Source organism: Symsagittifera roscoffensis, chromosome 1 (assembly GCF_963678635.1).
Source record: "Symsagittifera roscoffensis chromosome 1, txSymRosc1.1, whole genome shotgun sequence".
Taxonomy (NCBI): Eukaryota; Metazoa; Xenacoelomorpha; order Acoela; family Convolutidae; genus Symsagittifera; species Symsagittifera roscoffensis.
In genome coordinates, this window is record NC_087062.1 from 80275858 (window position 1) to 80291322 (window position 15465).

The 15465-nt window shown below is 34.8% G+C and overlaps 1 protein-coding gene across 1 annotated transcript; it reads left to right on the plus strand.

Annotated features, from left to right (window-relative positions):
- The first annotated feature begins 665 nt into the window (after positions 1 to 665).
- Positions 666 to 3573, plus strand: LOC134850715 (golgin subfamily A member 2-like). The gene has a single exon (XM_063866616.1). The coding sequence runs from the start codon at positions 675 to 677 to the stop codon at positions 3381 to 3383; it is 2709 nt and encodes a 902-aa protein (XP_063722686.1). The 5' UTR covers positions 666 to 674; the 3' UTR covers positions 3384 to 3573.
- The last annotated feature ends 11892 nt before the right edge of the window (positions 3574 to 15465 follow it).

Genomic DNA, 15465 nt, shown 5'->3' on the forward strand with positions numbered 1-15465 from the left:
CATTCTGGTCGAATGTCACAATTTTGTTTGTGTCTGTGTGTTTTGAGGGTGAGGGGACTTTCCAATTTTAATTTTCTTTGTTTTGTTCGGCTTAATAGAATTCGGCCTATATTCTATCGGTCCAGTGGAGTCGTTTTATTTCATTAGACGAATGAAGTTTTTTTTGGTGTGTGGATGATCGGGGGTATAATAAAGTTTTGAGGTTTTTTGTTGAAGTTGTTTCGCTTTAAGGGTTTCTGCTAAGGTATTTTTGGCTTTGTTACTGCTTGGTGAATTTTCTTTGATGCTAATTTTACATTCTATTGGTTTGGCACGTTCTTAGTTTTTAGCTAGCCTTATTCATTTTGATAGATCTTGTTTTTTAGACTTTTTCGTTCTTTTTTTGGCTTAGCGGCGGCCTTGTTTTGTATCGCAAGTAATGTGAAGCTCCGCTTGGCCTCTGTGTTCTGCATTTATGGAGTCTCTGCAGTTTTTTTCTGCTCACTCTGCACTATTTTCCAGACTGTTGAAATTTTGGTCAACCAAAAAGCCTATTCTATTACTAGTACTACTACATTTTGGCAGTAAAAAACGTTCAATTAGATTTTCTCTACCTGTGCCAATATTTGCTAATATTGTCAGTTCATATAGGATACTTTTAAGCCTAAAATCCGATCGACGTTTTCCTTTTAATTATGTGTTTTAGAGTGACTTGCAGCATGAGCACCAAAAGTGAGAAATTAGAGCTTGCGCGAAAGAAGCTGAAGCAGTACAAGAAAAGTAAGGGAGCAGTTCCTTCTGAACAAGACTCCGTGAATGAAAATCACCATCTTTCATCAAATTCGTCATTAAATGGAAATTTAGTTGCGAACTCTCCTGGTCGTTTTAACTCGCCATTACCTGCAGAGCCCGACTATTTCTCAGATCACTTAAATAATGTATACGGAAGTCATCATTCTAACTTTAACGAAAGCCAGGGGTATGTGATGGCGTCACTGCCTCCTCCTAATCCTACTCCGAATACTAAAATCATGCCCGCGATGCAGTTTGACAGCGCAGAGGAAATTATGACTTTGAAGCAGGAACTCACGGAGGCTGTAAGTACAATTAGTCGACTTATGAGTGAAAAGACACAGTTAGAATCTTTAGTTGATGCGACTAAAGCCTACTATACTGAACATTTTACGAAAAATGCAGAAGCTTATACGCAACAGCTTACCACATACCAACAATCTATGCAGAATGGGTTCCAAGAGGTAGAGAAAAAGTATAATCTGGAAATCGAGTATCGTAAGAAATTAGAAGACCAAATCGGAGAGTTCCAAGAAAGCCAAGAGAAGCTGAAAAAGGAAAATAAAGCTCTCGAAAGTGAGCTGGAGAAAAGAAAAGAAATAATCGAAGAGATTCAGGAGAAATTACTCACGAAAAATAATGCAGTGCATAACCTGGAGATTAAAAACGAAGAGATGACAAATTCTTTGGAATTGGCAAATTTATCTTTAAAGCAGCATAGAGTGTCATTAATGAATTTGGAAGATAGCCAAAGCAAAGACAGGAAAGCAAAATTTGAGATGGAAAAGATGCAGGCTCAGTTAGAAAACACCAAAGAAACTGCGCGCGAGAGTCAAACTCAAAACAACAGCTTGAAAGCAGAGTTGAAGAACCAAAGAGCCCTGCATGACAAAGAAAAAAGTGAGCTAAAAAGCGAAGCTTTCGGTTTGAAAGAAAAAATTGAAAGCCTTACTTCAGAAAAGTCTTCCTTAGCCAAGCAAGTGGAAGAATTGAGCGAGGCAATTCAAAGCGTGGAGGCAAAGTACATGTTGAAAAGCGATGTCGCTGAGTTAAGTTCGAAGAATCAGCAATTGATACTAGAAAAAGAATACCTGTTGTCGGAGATAGAATCTGGCCATAAAAAGACCGAGAAATTGTCAGCAGCTCTGAGTAGGCTAACGAAACAAATAGATCAATTGGAAGAAGAGAACAAAGCATTGAAGTCACAGAATTCAGACAAGGCCACTTTGGTGGAGAGATCGGAAATCGACCGAGTGACAATAAGCAGAGCATTGAGTCAGAATGCAGAGCTTAAGCAGATGTTAGAAGATAGTGAAAATAAACGAGATGAATTCTCTGCGCAGGCAAAAACATTGCAAGACAAGGTGGACACACTGGAAAGCAAGGCAGAATTGTACGATTCGACACTGCAAGAACTGTTTCTTACCAAGAATGAATTGGAAAACATAAAACAAGAGTTTGAAGAGAGCAAATCTGCTTTGGAAGCCATTAGCAATGTGCAAAAGGTATCAACAGAGACGAATACTGAAGGGTTTGAGGACGGAGAAAAAAGAGCATTCTCAGACATTGGCGTAGACCCTATGGAGAACGAAATTTCCGAGGAGCTGACAGCGGAGGTTTCAGTTGAGCTGAGAGACGTTCAGACAAACACAGAGGAAGAATATTGTTCAACAACGACAGCTGAAACAGGAACAGAGACAAGTGAAGGAAGTATGAATACTGTGGAGACTTTGAAGGACAAATGCGCCGAGTTGGAACAGCTGAAAGCTACTTGTGATGCTAGAGAGCTGGATATATCACACTTGACTGCTAGGATATATGAAGCAGAAACGAGAAAAGAAACTGAAACACGAGAGCAGCAAGAGAGGGTTGAAGCATTGCAAAAGGCACTTACCGAGAAGACTGCAGTCATCGAAAGATTGGAGTCCAAGATAGAGGAAGAAGAAAAGACAATGGAACAAAGTAAAGCAGTTTCGTCTAGCGAGAGCAAGTCTTTAATGGATAATTATCGAAAGCTGCAAGTGAAAATGCAGGCCTTGGGCAAAGAGTGCGAGGTGCTACGCTTCCAGAATCATCAGCTGGAGACTACAAATGCCAAACTGGCAGGCGAGAACGACACGATTGGAGACTATATTTACATGTATCATGCGCAGAGAGAAGCAATGAAAAACAGAGATCGATCCAAGTCGGAGTGCATTGAGAAGATGATGCACGAGAAAGAAAGTCTGACAGAGAAGGTGAATAGTTTGCAATACTTGCTCACAAGTATTCTTACCATGGCAACCACGACTACCACTCAACAACATCATCAGCAGACTCAATTGTCATCTACAGAAGAGGGTACAGGCACTGAGGGTGAAAACAATGATGGCAACAAAGTTGTGCAACAGCCGAATGTGGCTGAATTTCTGACAGCACAAGAGAATGGGACTGAAATTTCAGAGAACACACCGAATAATGCGGCCATGTTGAATAAAGAAATCAGGAACAAGATGATAGAGGCGCTAGAAACTGTCAAAAGCGTATCCATTGCAACCTCAGAGCAGAATGAAAATCTGAGCAGGCACTTTTCCAATTGTAAATGTTGTGAAGGACAGATTCTAATGGTGTAGCTCAGCTAACTTTCCATGAAACTGTGAACATTTTAGCAACTGCAATTTTCCTTTTGTGATAGTTAGGGTGCATAATAATGATGAAACGGCATTTTCTTTTCCCTTTGAGTATAAAATGTATAAATTGTTAAGTCACTAGAATTATCATTGTAAATTACAAAATCAGTCATAATTTATATTGGTGCTTCGATTTTTTTAAGCTGAGATCATTTAGTAGGCTAATTTTAAAAAACTCATAGCAGTCAGTTCAGTCGCGTCCACAAGAACTTCTGGGCATTTTGGAATTTGCTTTGAGTTCTGTTGAAGCAGAGCATTGAATAATTATATTTAATAATAATATATTGAGCAATTATGATAGCAGGAAGTAAATTTTTCTCCGAGCAATTTTGATAGATTTGACAATAAAACCGATTTTTCAACGCGCTCTTCCAAAGTTAGAGTATATTAACAGCAAAGACGTTTTCAGTTAAGTTCAGGGTTAGTCTCAATGAAAATGAGGATTTAAATTCCGTTTGATATAAACTGGTATTACGAAAATGAATTGGTTTTGAATTTCTTATGTATTTTTTAAACGCTTTGGAAAAAGTGTTCAAAAAATTCCATTTTTTTCAAGATCTTTTCAAACAATTATTTAAAAAGTGGTTCCAGTGGAATGAAAGCCAACTCCCCTGTGTGCCTGCATATTCCCTTATAGTCATTTTGCCTCAACCTCCCTTTCTACAGCATTCCAAAAACTTTGTGGGGGAGTCTTTGCCAAACTTTTGGATTGTTTTTCGTTTTCTCAAAAACTACCCTCCCAAATCTGAAATTTTGGGTTCAATGGGCGGAACAAGTTGTGAGAAGCTCCCCTGCATAAGCGGCTCCACCCAATTTTTCTTAGTGTCCTCTGAATAGTCAAATTATAACTTTTTGACCGTTTTAAAATTTTTAAACTATGGTCCCATATCTGAATCTGAGATTTTGGGTTCAATCGTAAGAACAGAAAGTGAGAAGCTACTCCGCATAGTCTGCTGCGCTCAATTTTTTGACAAAAAGTAATGGTCATCGGAAGAGTCAAATTATTCCGGGGACCACTGTTAGTCGAAATTATTAGTCAAATTAGTCTGGTTTTTGAATTTTGTTTTACTGTTCTCGAAATTTTTTTACTGTTCTCGAAATTTACTCAGCTTACTTTGATATCAATGGTTTTTCGAGGCGACTGAATGTGGGAAGTTTCCGTGCATATATTTCGTTACTGTCTTCAAATAGTCCAAACAAAACAAGGATAACCGATTGATGTGCAAGCACAGAATGTTCCGACCATATTCATCAAAAAAACTACAAATTAAAGTTCTTCAGATTTTTAAGTTCTTCAAACTAGTGAAGTTTTTTTTGTAGGTGGCTTGATGAGAACACTATACACAAGCGTAAAAAGTTAATAAATTAGGCATAATTAGGCATAAGTTATTTTCAAATAAGTAATAACAAACAAAAAATATTTTGAATTGTTTTCTATTTTTTTTGCACATTTAAAAAAAATTTTGTAAAAACTTTTCTTGCCCGGGAAGTGCCAAATATAGCTTTTAAAACCAGTTTTCGTTTGAATGAATCAATTTTTCTTTGCTTAAATGACCAATTAAACAGGTTATCATTACTTTTTTTGGTCGAAATTAAATTTTATACCGGTTTTTCTCGACACTGAGATTTTTTTTGGAAGTTTCTTAGTGTCGTTCGAATCACGACTGAAAGGGTTTTAGTATGATGTATCACTCCATCCAGTCCAATGATTTGTGTGGAAAAAAATTATAACTCGAGAATACAAATTCTCCCCATTTTCAATGATTGGAACAAAAATGGTGCTAGTTAAATAAGACGACAGGCCATTGAAACGACAAGACACTAAAACGACAATTAAGCCCTATTACTTGTAAAATATGCAGTTTGAATTTAAGCGGTTTATATTTCTCAAAAATACAATGTGGAGAATTGCGTTTAGTGTCGTCTTAAAGTCCCACCAAAAGCGGTTGTCGTCTTAAAGTTTGGTCTTATTGGCCAAACAACCGTAATAGGCCGGTAAAAATGTCAACGAGTGCTGTTCTGGAAATTGTACGTAACAAAATATTATCGAAATCACCATTGTCTGTTTTAAGCGAGCGGAGCATAAGCTTAGCTTAAGTTTTTCGAATGTTAATGAACGAAGCAATGTTCAGTTATTTTTTTTTTTCAGGAAGAGGTCTTAAAAGTCATTCACGCTCAATTTTATGTTTTGGCAGTTTGAAGTTCGAATTTTTTAAATTCACTTCAAAATCATTTGGTGAATTGAATATCATTTGCTGAATAGAAGGCAAATAAGGCTCTCCAATATCAAATAGCAGAGGAGAAAAATAAATTGACTTAAATTTAAAAGGGGATTATATTTTGTACTTTGAGCGAAAGTACAGAAAACTTATTTTAATTTTTTTCGCAAAATCTGAAATTCCCAACCCTGTAGTTGGTTTCTATCAGAGTACTCTCAAAGATTGCGAATCTTGCCTCCAAGTATGACTGCTTATTTCTTTGTAGTTTTCGAGATATGATGTTTTCTGTGATTTTTTCAAAAAATTTTCAGAAAACTTACATTATTTTTTTTTCGCAAAATCTGATATTCCCAACCCTGTAGTTTTGTCCTGTCACAGTAATCACAAAGATTGCGAATCTTGCCTCCAAATATGACTGCTCAATTGTTTTGTAGTTTTCGTGACATGGCGTTTTATTGTGATTTTTTAAAAATTTCTAAAAGAACTTATCTACAAAGAAATTCAAAAAATTTGAAACTACTAACTTGATGAAGATACAACCTTATTGTCAGCGTATACCCAGGTGTCTCAAATCTTGCCTCTTAATATGAATGCTCAATTCCTTTCAGTTTCCGAGATAAGGCGTTTTTTTTCAATTTTTTTTCGGGAAACTTAGGTTTAAAACAATTCACAAATTGTGGATTCCTAACCCTATAGTAGGTTGCTCTCAGGGACTCTCCGAGGTTGAAAATCTGGCCGCCAATTTTCTCCAGAGGCCCATTAAGTTTTCGTGATGACGCTTTTAAAATGGGATTTAAAAAAATTTTTAAGTTCGAAATTACCAACCCTGTAATTGGGTGCAGTCAGAGTACACTGAAAGTTTGCAGATGTTGTTTCTTATATATGCGGTTTTTCATGAGTTGTCGAAAAATTTCGAAGCAGCGACGGTGCGTTAAACGCTAGTTTTCTGCTAGTTTTTAGTATATCTTTAAAGTGCTTGATTTCTAATTGGCATGCAATTTAGAAGCTTGTCTGCGTTTTCAAAACAATCATTGCTGCCTGGCAGTTACTATAAAATGTGCTATTTAATCGTGCAGCTAGGCGGTTGGGTTAGTAGTGAAGGAAAATGACTCGCAGTTTGGATGTCCGTGGGTTAAAAACATTTTCCAACCAAATCTCATTATTTTTACGGCTCATTTTCTTTTCAGACTTCTTTAAGCATTGTCTTGAGTTTGTAAAGATACAACTTTTTTTGTGGTGAGCGGTTTTTGACAAATTGTTTCGTACAAAATTAAAGGATGAAATATTAGAATAATGTGTCAAATACAAATCAGAATTAAGTCAACCAAGAAACAATTGGTTCTCATCGCGATTCGAACCCGTCATTAAGATTCCAAACTGTGCATTTTGAAAATTGTGAGCGGATTCCGCAGCAAGGACGATCCCTTTATTCTTCTGTTCTTTCATTTTCTTTGATCTTTCCGACAAAGTTTTTAATATGTTTGAAGACTTGTCTCTGGAATCCAGGAACATACAGACACAAAATTGTGCGCCTCTCCAGTGCACAGTTTGGCCTCTTAATGGTGTCTCTGGGTCATGAATCAGATATGTTAGCCTGAATACTGAATTGGCGTATACTGAATTGGTTGATTGGTGTTGCAATCGATCGGGTAGACTTTTTCCGTAAGCAAATGGTTTCACAGGATTACTGAAATTTTTCTATTCTCGATCTCTACTCTGTCTGCAAATTAAGCGTTGGTTTTATTTACCCTTGCGATTAGCAAGGGTTTTGTTTAAATTTATTTTTGTGTAATTTTACCAACTCCGATTTCAGTAAATCTTTTTTCTTCTTCTTCTTCTCTTCATTCGACATGAAAGGTTTCAGCTTATAATATATTGGCTCGGAATCGTCTTTGTGAATCGTTTGAGGAGCAAAAAGGTTTTCTTTAAATGTTTTCAGGGAGACTTGAAGTTGTTTTTTGTTTTTATAATGAAAACATTTTTTTCTATGCAAGATTCGTCGGCTTTGCTGCCAATTTGTAAGGTTTGTTTCGATGCTTATTGAAAATCAATTGTCTTACCTTTTGCCATATCTTTTTAAAGGAATTTTTATTCAAGATAAAATTAAAACAAATGTAGGTAAAGTTTTGATAGATAATTTTCAATTCTTTTCAAAAGAACTTTGACGTTTTTCTATGGTATTTCTGTCGGTTTAGTTTGTCATGCTTTGCATGTGTCGTGTCACAAGTAGTGCGAAGCTTTGATTCACCTCTGTTTGTAAAGTTTCCAAATTTGCAAGTAATTTGGTTTTAAGGTTTGGGGTTTTGTAAACAGTGTTTTGAAGTTTTTTATTTTTCGATTTGTCGGTTCATCTGCAAGTAAAAGTAGTCTTTTTTTAGATCTTTACTGTGTACTTTTTTGTTTCTATCGCTTTTCACAGACTGGATGGTACAACATTAAAGACACAGAGGAACGGGTTGGCTTCCGCAGAAAGTTAACCTGTCATATATTGTAATACATCAAGTATTAAAGATCTTAATGGTTAGAGCTCAAAAAATACTAACTTTTGATGTTTTGTTTAAATGGATGAGCTTTTGAAAACTGCAAATTTGGACTGATGTTTGGCAATTGCGGTAGATTTGGACAATACATTGAAACAAAACATCTTGTTTAGACTTGAAGTTGTTTTTTAAAGGATGAAATATTAGAATAATTTGTCAAATACAAATCAGAATTAAGTCAACCAAGAAACAATGATTTGAAACAATGATTTGAAGTCCAATGATTTGCGTGGAAAAAAATTATAACTCGCGAATACAAATTCTCCCCATTTTCAATGATTGGAACAAAATTGGTGCTAGTTAAATAAGACGACAGGCCATTGAAACGACAAGACACTAAAACGACAATTAAGCCTTATTACTTGTAAAATGTGCAGTTTGAATTTAAGCGGTTTATATTTCTCAAAAATACAATGTGGAGAATTGCGTTTAGTGTCGTCTTAAAGTCCCACCAAAAGCGGTTGTCGTCTTAAAGTTTGGTCTTATTGGCCAAACAACCATAATAGGCCGGTAAAAATGTCAACGAGTGCTGTTCTGGAAATTGTACGTAACAAAATATTATCGAAATCACCATTGTCTGTTTTAAGCGAGCGGAGCATAAGCTTAGCTTAAGTTTTTCGAATGTTAATGAACGAAGCAATGTTCAGTTATTTTTTTTTCAGGAAGAGGTCTTAAAAGTCATTCACGCTCAATTTTATGTTTTGGCAGTTTGAAGTTCGAATTTTTTTTAAATTCACTTCAAAATCATTTGGTGAATTGCATATCATTTGCTGAATAGAAGGCAAATAAGGCTCTCCAATATCGAATAGCAGAGGAGAAAAATAAATTGACTTAAATTCAAAAGGGGATTATATTTTGTACTTTGAGCGGAGAAAACTTTCCCACCGATCCTTTCTCAATTGGGTTTATTTTTTTTTGTGTCAAGCAAAATGCAACAATTTTTCAGGAGATATATATTTCCTTTGAAATTCAATAGTTGAAAAGCTTATAAAAATCAATAATTCGGATTCCTTGTTTAAACCTGTGAGAGCAAGTGTCTTATCATAGATGTTTCTTCAACTGTCGGTTGGTTATGATAGTATTGAATGATAACGTTATGTTGCCAAGCTGCAAATTTGGATCAGTCAGATGATTGAAGATCTGCGCTTACTCGAGATCAATTAAGTAGTTTGCAGCTTCTGAGTTTAGCTTTGTCAATTTCAATCCTTGACTACACAGGCTTCTAGTTAGTGCTGTTCTGTTCTAATCTATTTTTCAAACTACACAGATTTGGAGAAAAACTGATCCCGACCATTTTTGTTCCGACTTCCGAAAAATGAGGCATATATATGCCTGGTTTTTTTGAAATTCAGACCAATTTTCATAAGTTGACAGCGTAGGGGTATCAATCCGGAAATCTTTGGATTGCCAATCGAGTATGCTTGCACTAGACTAAAATGCGGACTGCATCGCTGCTCGATAGTTTCAATACGCAAATTATTTAGTCGTGGCACTTAATCCGCAATCGTAATCGTTCCATGTTGAACTGAGGCCAGCTATTATTGATCGTATTATTTATGCTCAAATTTTAGCTTCTGCATTTTATATCGGCAGTACAAGATTTATAGTTAATCAAAAAAAATCTTGAGGAAAAACTATTCGAGACCAGTTAGTATGCTTCGCCCTGATATACGAGGAGTGTTCCCTCGTAAGCTATATTGTCTTAAATTTTTTTGGATTATATACCACCTGAAATTCTAAGTAAAATTTCTGAGCATTCTCAACTTTTTTCAATCAGGATTAATTTTCATCGAAAAGAACACAAAAATGCAATTCTAGAATCTCGTGATTGATTTATGCAGACTCGATTTTCTTCATCCCGGGAATATTCATCTGAAAGCTGAATTCTTTGTATTACTTTTAAGCAAAAAATTGAATTCAAAAACACAGTTTGTTGCACTCCACTTCGACCGACTCTTTTTTGTTACCCTTGCAATAAGCAAGGGTATTACAATCGGGTACTAGACTTTTTCCCGTAAATTACTTTGTTCGTAGGGCTATCTCATATGAACTTCTGGACTCATCTCTAGTGGTACCGTGTTTCATAGTTAACTCAAATTTCTTAGCGTTCCCGGCCTTTTTAGCCTGGAGGAAACACAAAGCCTGGGATGCAAATGTTCTTGGTTCGAATCTAACCAGGACCTGTTTTTTTCCCAATGTTAAATATTCAGTATCAAATAAAATTGTCGGCCAATTATTTGTCTGCTCACTTTTGTGTACTTAGTTGCCATATCTTGGAAGCGTCTTTTGTTTGCTGCGCACATGTTTTGAATGGTTTACTTGTTATTTTTTTTTAAAAAACTTCCACTTTGTATTTCCTTTTTCATTATTTTTGTTTCGCTTAAAAACTTTATTCGGCTCAAATGTTTTCGGCCTATTTTTTATTGTTTTAGTGACCTAATTTCGAATCGTTTCATGGGAAGCACAATTTTAAGGTTCCCTTCCGCTTTTGTTTAAGTTGGATGCATCTTTACCACTCGGTTTGTTGAAGTTTCATTTATTTGAGCTGATTAGGTTTCGGCTTGTTTTTTATTGGCTTAGTAATCTTTTTTTTACGTCGTTTGATATGTAAAAAAGTTTTTGTCTGCCTGTGTTTGTTATAAGGGGAAGAGGGACGTTAAAAGTTTTAATTTGTTTTCAATTATAAAAAGAAAGTCGGCTTGAAGAGTTTCTGCTCAGATATTTTGGCTTTTTCACCGCTTGTTTAATTTTTTTCCGATGCTGATTTAGCATTTTATTGTTTGGGAATGTTTTTTTTCACAATTATCTTCATTCATTTTGATAGCTCTAGATGAATCGCAAGTGTTGCCAAGCTCAGCTTCGCCTCTGTGTTAAACAGTTAAGATCCCTTGTGTTATAATACGTGTTTACGTTTTCCAACATAAATTGTACATCTATTATATCTTTAAATGCGGGCTTCACTATCTCGCCATGTTTAAGCTTTTTCAACGTATTATTTTTGCATGTTTAAGCTATATCGTATATTGCAATGGTTAAGAATTTTTTTTCGATTTTCCAATTTGATTTTAGTGGTTATATTACCGAGTTTGAATTAAGCAGCCCAATCTATCTATTATATCTTTAAATGCGGGCTTCACTATCTCGCCATGTTTAAGCTTTTTCAACGTATTATTTTTGCATGTTTAAGCTATATCGTATATTGCAATGGTTAAAATTTTTTTTTCGATTTTCCAATTTGATTTTAGTGGTTATATTACCGAGTTTGAATTAAGCAGCCCAATCTATCTATCTATTATATCTTTAAATGCGGGCTTCACTATCTCGCCATGTTTAAGCTTTTTCAACGTATTATTTTTGCATGTTTAAGCTAAATCGTATATTGCAATGGTTATGAATTTTTTTTCGATTTTCCAATTTGATTTTAGTGGTTATATTACCGAGTTTGAATTAAGCAGCCCAATTTATCTTTTATATCTTTAAATGCGGGCTTCACTATCTCGCCATGTTTAAGCTTTTTCAACGTATTATTTTTGCATGTTTAAGCTATATCGTATATTGCAATGGTTAAGATTTTTTTTTCGATTTTCCAATTTGATTTTAGTGGTTATATTACCGAGTTTGAATTAAGCAGCCCAATCTATCTATCTATTATATCTCTAAATGCGGGCTTCACTATCTCGCCATGTTTAAGCTTTTTCAACGTATTATTTTTGCATGTTTAAGCTATATCGTATATTGCAATGGTTAAGAATTTTTTTTCGATTTTCCAATTTGATTTTAGTGGTTATATTACCGAGTTTGAATTAAGCAGCCCAATCTATCTATTATATCCTCAAATGCGGGCTTCACTATGTCGCCTTGTTTAAGCTTTTTCAACGTATTGTTTTTGCATGCTTAAGCTATATCGTATATTGCACTGGTTAAGATTTTTTTTTCGATTTTCCAATTTGATTTTAGTGGTTATATTTCCGAGTTTGAATTAAGCAGCCCAATCTATCTATTAAATCTTTAAATGCGGGCTTCACTATCTCGCCATGTTTAAGCTTTTTCAACGTATTATTTTTGTAAGTTTAAGCTATATCGTATATTGCAATGGTTAAGATTTTTTTTTCGATTTTCCAATTTGATTTTAGTGGTTATATTACCGAGTTTGAATTAAGCAGCCCAATCTATCTATCTATTATATCTTTAAATGCGGCCTTCACTATCTCGCCATGTTTAAGCTTTTTCAACGTATTATTTTTGCATGTTTAAGCTATATCGTATAATGCAATGGTTAAGAATTTTTTTTCGATTTTCCAATTTGATTTTAGTGGTTATATTACCGAGTTTGAATTAAGCAGCCCAATCTATCTATTAAATCTTCAAATGCGGGCTTCACTATCTCGCCATGTTTAAGCTTTTTCAACGTATTATTTTTGCATGTTTAAGCTATATCGTATATTGCAATGGTTAAGATTTTTTTTTCGATTTTCCAATTTGATTTTAGTGGTTATATTACCGAGTTTGAATTAAGCAGCCCAATCTATCTATCTATTATATCTTTAAATGCGGGCTTCACTATCTCGCCATGTTTAAGCTTTTTCAACGTATTATTTTTGCATGTTTAAGCTATATCGTATATTGCAATGGTTAAAATTTTTTTTTCGATTTTCCAATTTGATTTTAGTGGTTATATTACCGAGTTTGAATTAAGCAGCCCAATCTATCTATTATATCTTTAAATGCGGGCTTCACTATGTCGCCTTGTTTAAGCTTTTCCAACGTATTATTTTTGCATGTTTAAGCTATATCGTATATTGCACTGGTTAAGATTTTTTTTTCGATTTTCCAATTTGATTTTAGTGGTTATATTTCCGAGTTTGAATTAAGCAGCCCAATCTATCTATTAAATCTTTAAATGCGGGCTTCACTATCTCGCCATGTTTAAGCTTTTTCAACGTATTATTTTTGTATGTTTAAGCTATATCGTATATTGCAATGGTTAAGAATTTTTTTTCGATTTTCCAATTTGATTTTAGTGATTATATTACCGAGTGTGAATTAAGCAGCCCAGTATCGAATTAGGGGTTGCGAATTTGGCCTCCAATTTTACATGCCCGAATCATTTTAGTTAACGAGGTAAGACGATTTTTGAAATTTTTTTAAAATTTTTTTAAAATTTCAAATAACAAAATAATTTGCAAAATTGAAGTTCCAAACCATGTAGTTGGGTGCTGTCAGAGTACTATCAAAGATTGCGAATCTTGCCTCCAAGTATGACTGCTTAATTCTTTGTAGTTTTTGAGATATGATGTTTTCTGTGATTTTTTCAAAAAATTTTCAGAAAACTGATATTATTTTTTTTTCACAAAATCTGATATTCCCAACCCTGTAGTTTTGTCCTGTCACAGTAATCTCAAAGATTGCGAATCTTGCCTCCAAATATGACTGCTCAATTGTTATGTAGTTTTCGAGATATGACGTTTTTTTGTGATTTTTTAAAAATTTCTAAAAGAACTTATCTACAAAGAAATTCAAAAAATTTGAAACTACTAACTTGATGAAGATACAACCTTATTGTCAGCGTATACCCAGGTGTCTCAAATCTTGCCTCTTAAAATGAATGCTCAAATCCTTTCAGTTTCCGAGATAAGACGTTTTTTTTTTCAATTTTTTTTTCGGGAAACTTAGGTTTAAAAAAATTCACAAATTTTGGATTCCTAACCCTATAGTAGGTTGCTCTCAGGGACTCTCCGAGGTTGAAAATCTGGCCGCCAATTTTCTCCAGAGGCCCATTAAGTTTTCGTGATGACGCTTTTAAAATGGGATTTAAAAAAATTTTTAAGTTCGAAATTACCAACCCTGTAATTGGGTGCAGTCAGAGTACACTGAAAGTTTGCAGATGTTGTTTCTTATATATGCGGTTTTTCATGAGTTGTCGAAAAATTTCGAAGCAGCGACGGTGCGTTAAACGCTAGTTTTCTGCTAGTTTTTAGTATATCTTTAAAGTGCTTGATTTGTAATTGGCATGCAATTTAGAAGCTTGTCTGCGTTTTCAAAACAATCATTGCTGCCTGGCAGGTACTATAAAATGTGCTATTTAATCGTGCAGCTAGGCGGTTGGGTTAGTAGTGAAGGAAAATGACTCGCAGTTTGGATGTCCGTGGGTTAAAAACATTTTCCAACCAAATCTCATTATTTTTACGGCTCATTTTCTTTTCAGACTTCTTTAAGCATTGTCTTGAGTTTGTAAAGATACAACTTTTTTTGTGGTGAACGGTTTTTGACAAATTGTTTCGTACAAAATTAAAGGATGAAATATTAGAATAAAGTGTCAAATACAAATCAGAATTAAGTCAACCAAGAAACAATTGGTTCTCATCGCGATTCGAACCCGTCATTAAGATTCCAAACTGTGCATTTTGAAAATTGTGAGCGGATTCCGCAGCAAGGACGATCCCTTTATTCTTCTGTTCTTTCATTTTCTTTGATCTTTCCGACAAAGTTTTTAATATGTTTGAAGACTTGTCTCTGGAATCCAGGAACATACAGACACAAAATTGTGCGCCTCTCCAGTGCACAGTTTGGCCTCGTAATGGTGTCTCTGGGTCATGAATCAGATATGTTAGCCTGAATACTGAATTGGCGTATACTGAATTGGTTGATTGGTGTTGCAATCGATCGGGTAGACTTTTTCCGTAAGCAAATGGTTTCACAGGATTACTGAAATTTTGCTATTCTCGATCTATACTCTGTCTGCAAATTAAGCGTTGGTTTTATTTACCCTTGCGATTAGCAAGGGTTTTGTTTAAATTTATTTTTGTGTAAATTTACCAACTCCGATTTCAGTAAATCTTTTTTCTTCTTCTTCTCTTCATTCGACATGAAGGGTTTCAGCTTATAATATATTGGCTCGGAGTCGTCTTTGTGAATCGTTTGAGGAGCAAAAAGGTTTTCTTTAAATGTTTTCAGGGAGACTTGAAGTTGTTTTTTGTTTTTATAATGAAAACATTTTTTTCTATGCAAGGTTGTCTGCACAAGATTCGTCGGCTTTGCTGCCAATTTGTAAGGTTTGTTTCGATGCTTATTGAAAATCAATTGTCTTATCTTTTGCCATATCTTTTTAAAGGAATTTTTTTTCAAGATAAAATTAAAACAAATGTAGGTAAAGTTTTGATAGATAATTTTCAATTCTTTTCAAAAGAACTTTGACGTTTTTCTATGGTATTTCTGTCGGTTTAGTTTGTCATGCTTTGCATGTGTCGTGTCACAAGTAGTGCGAAG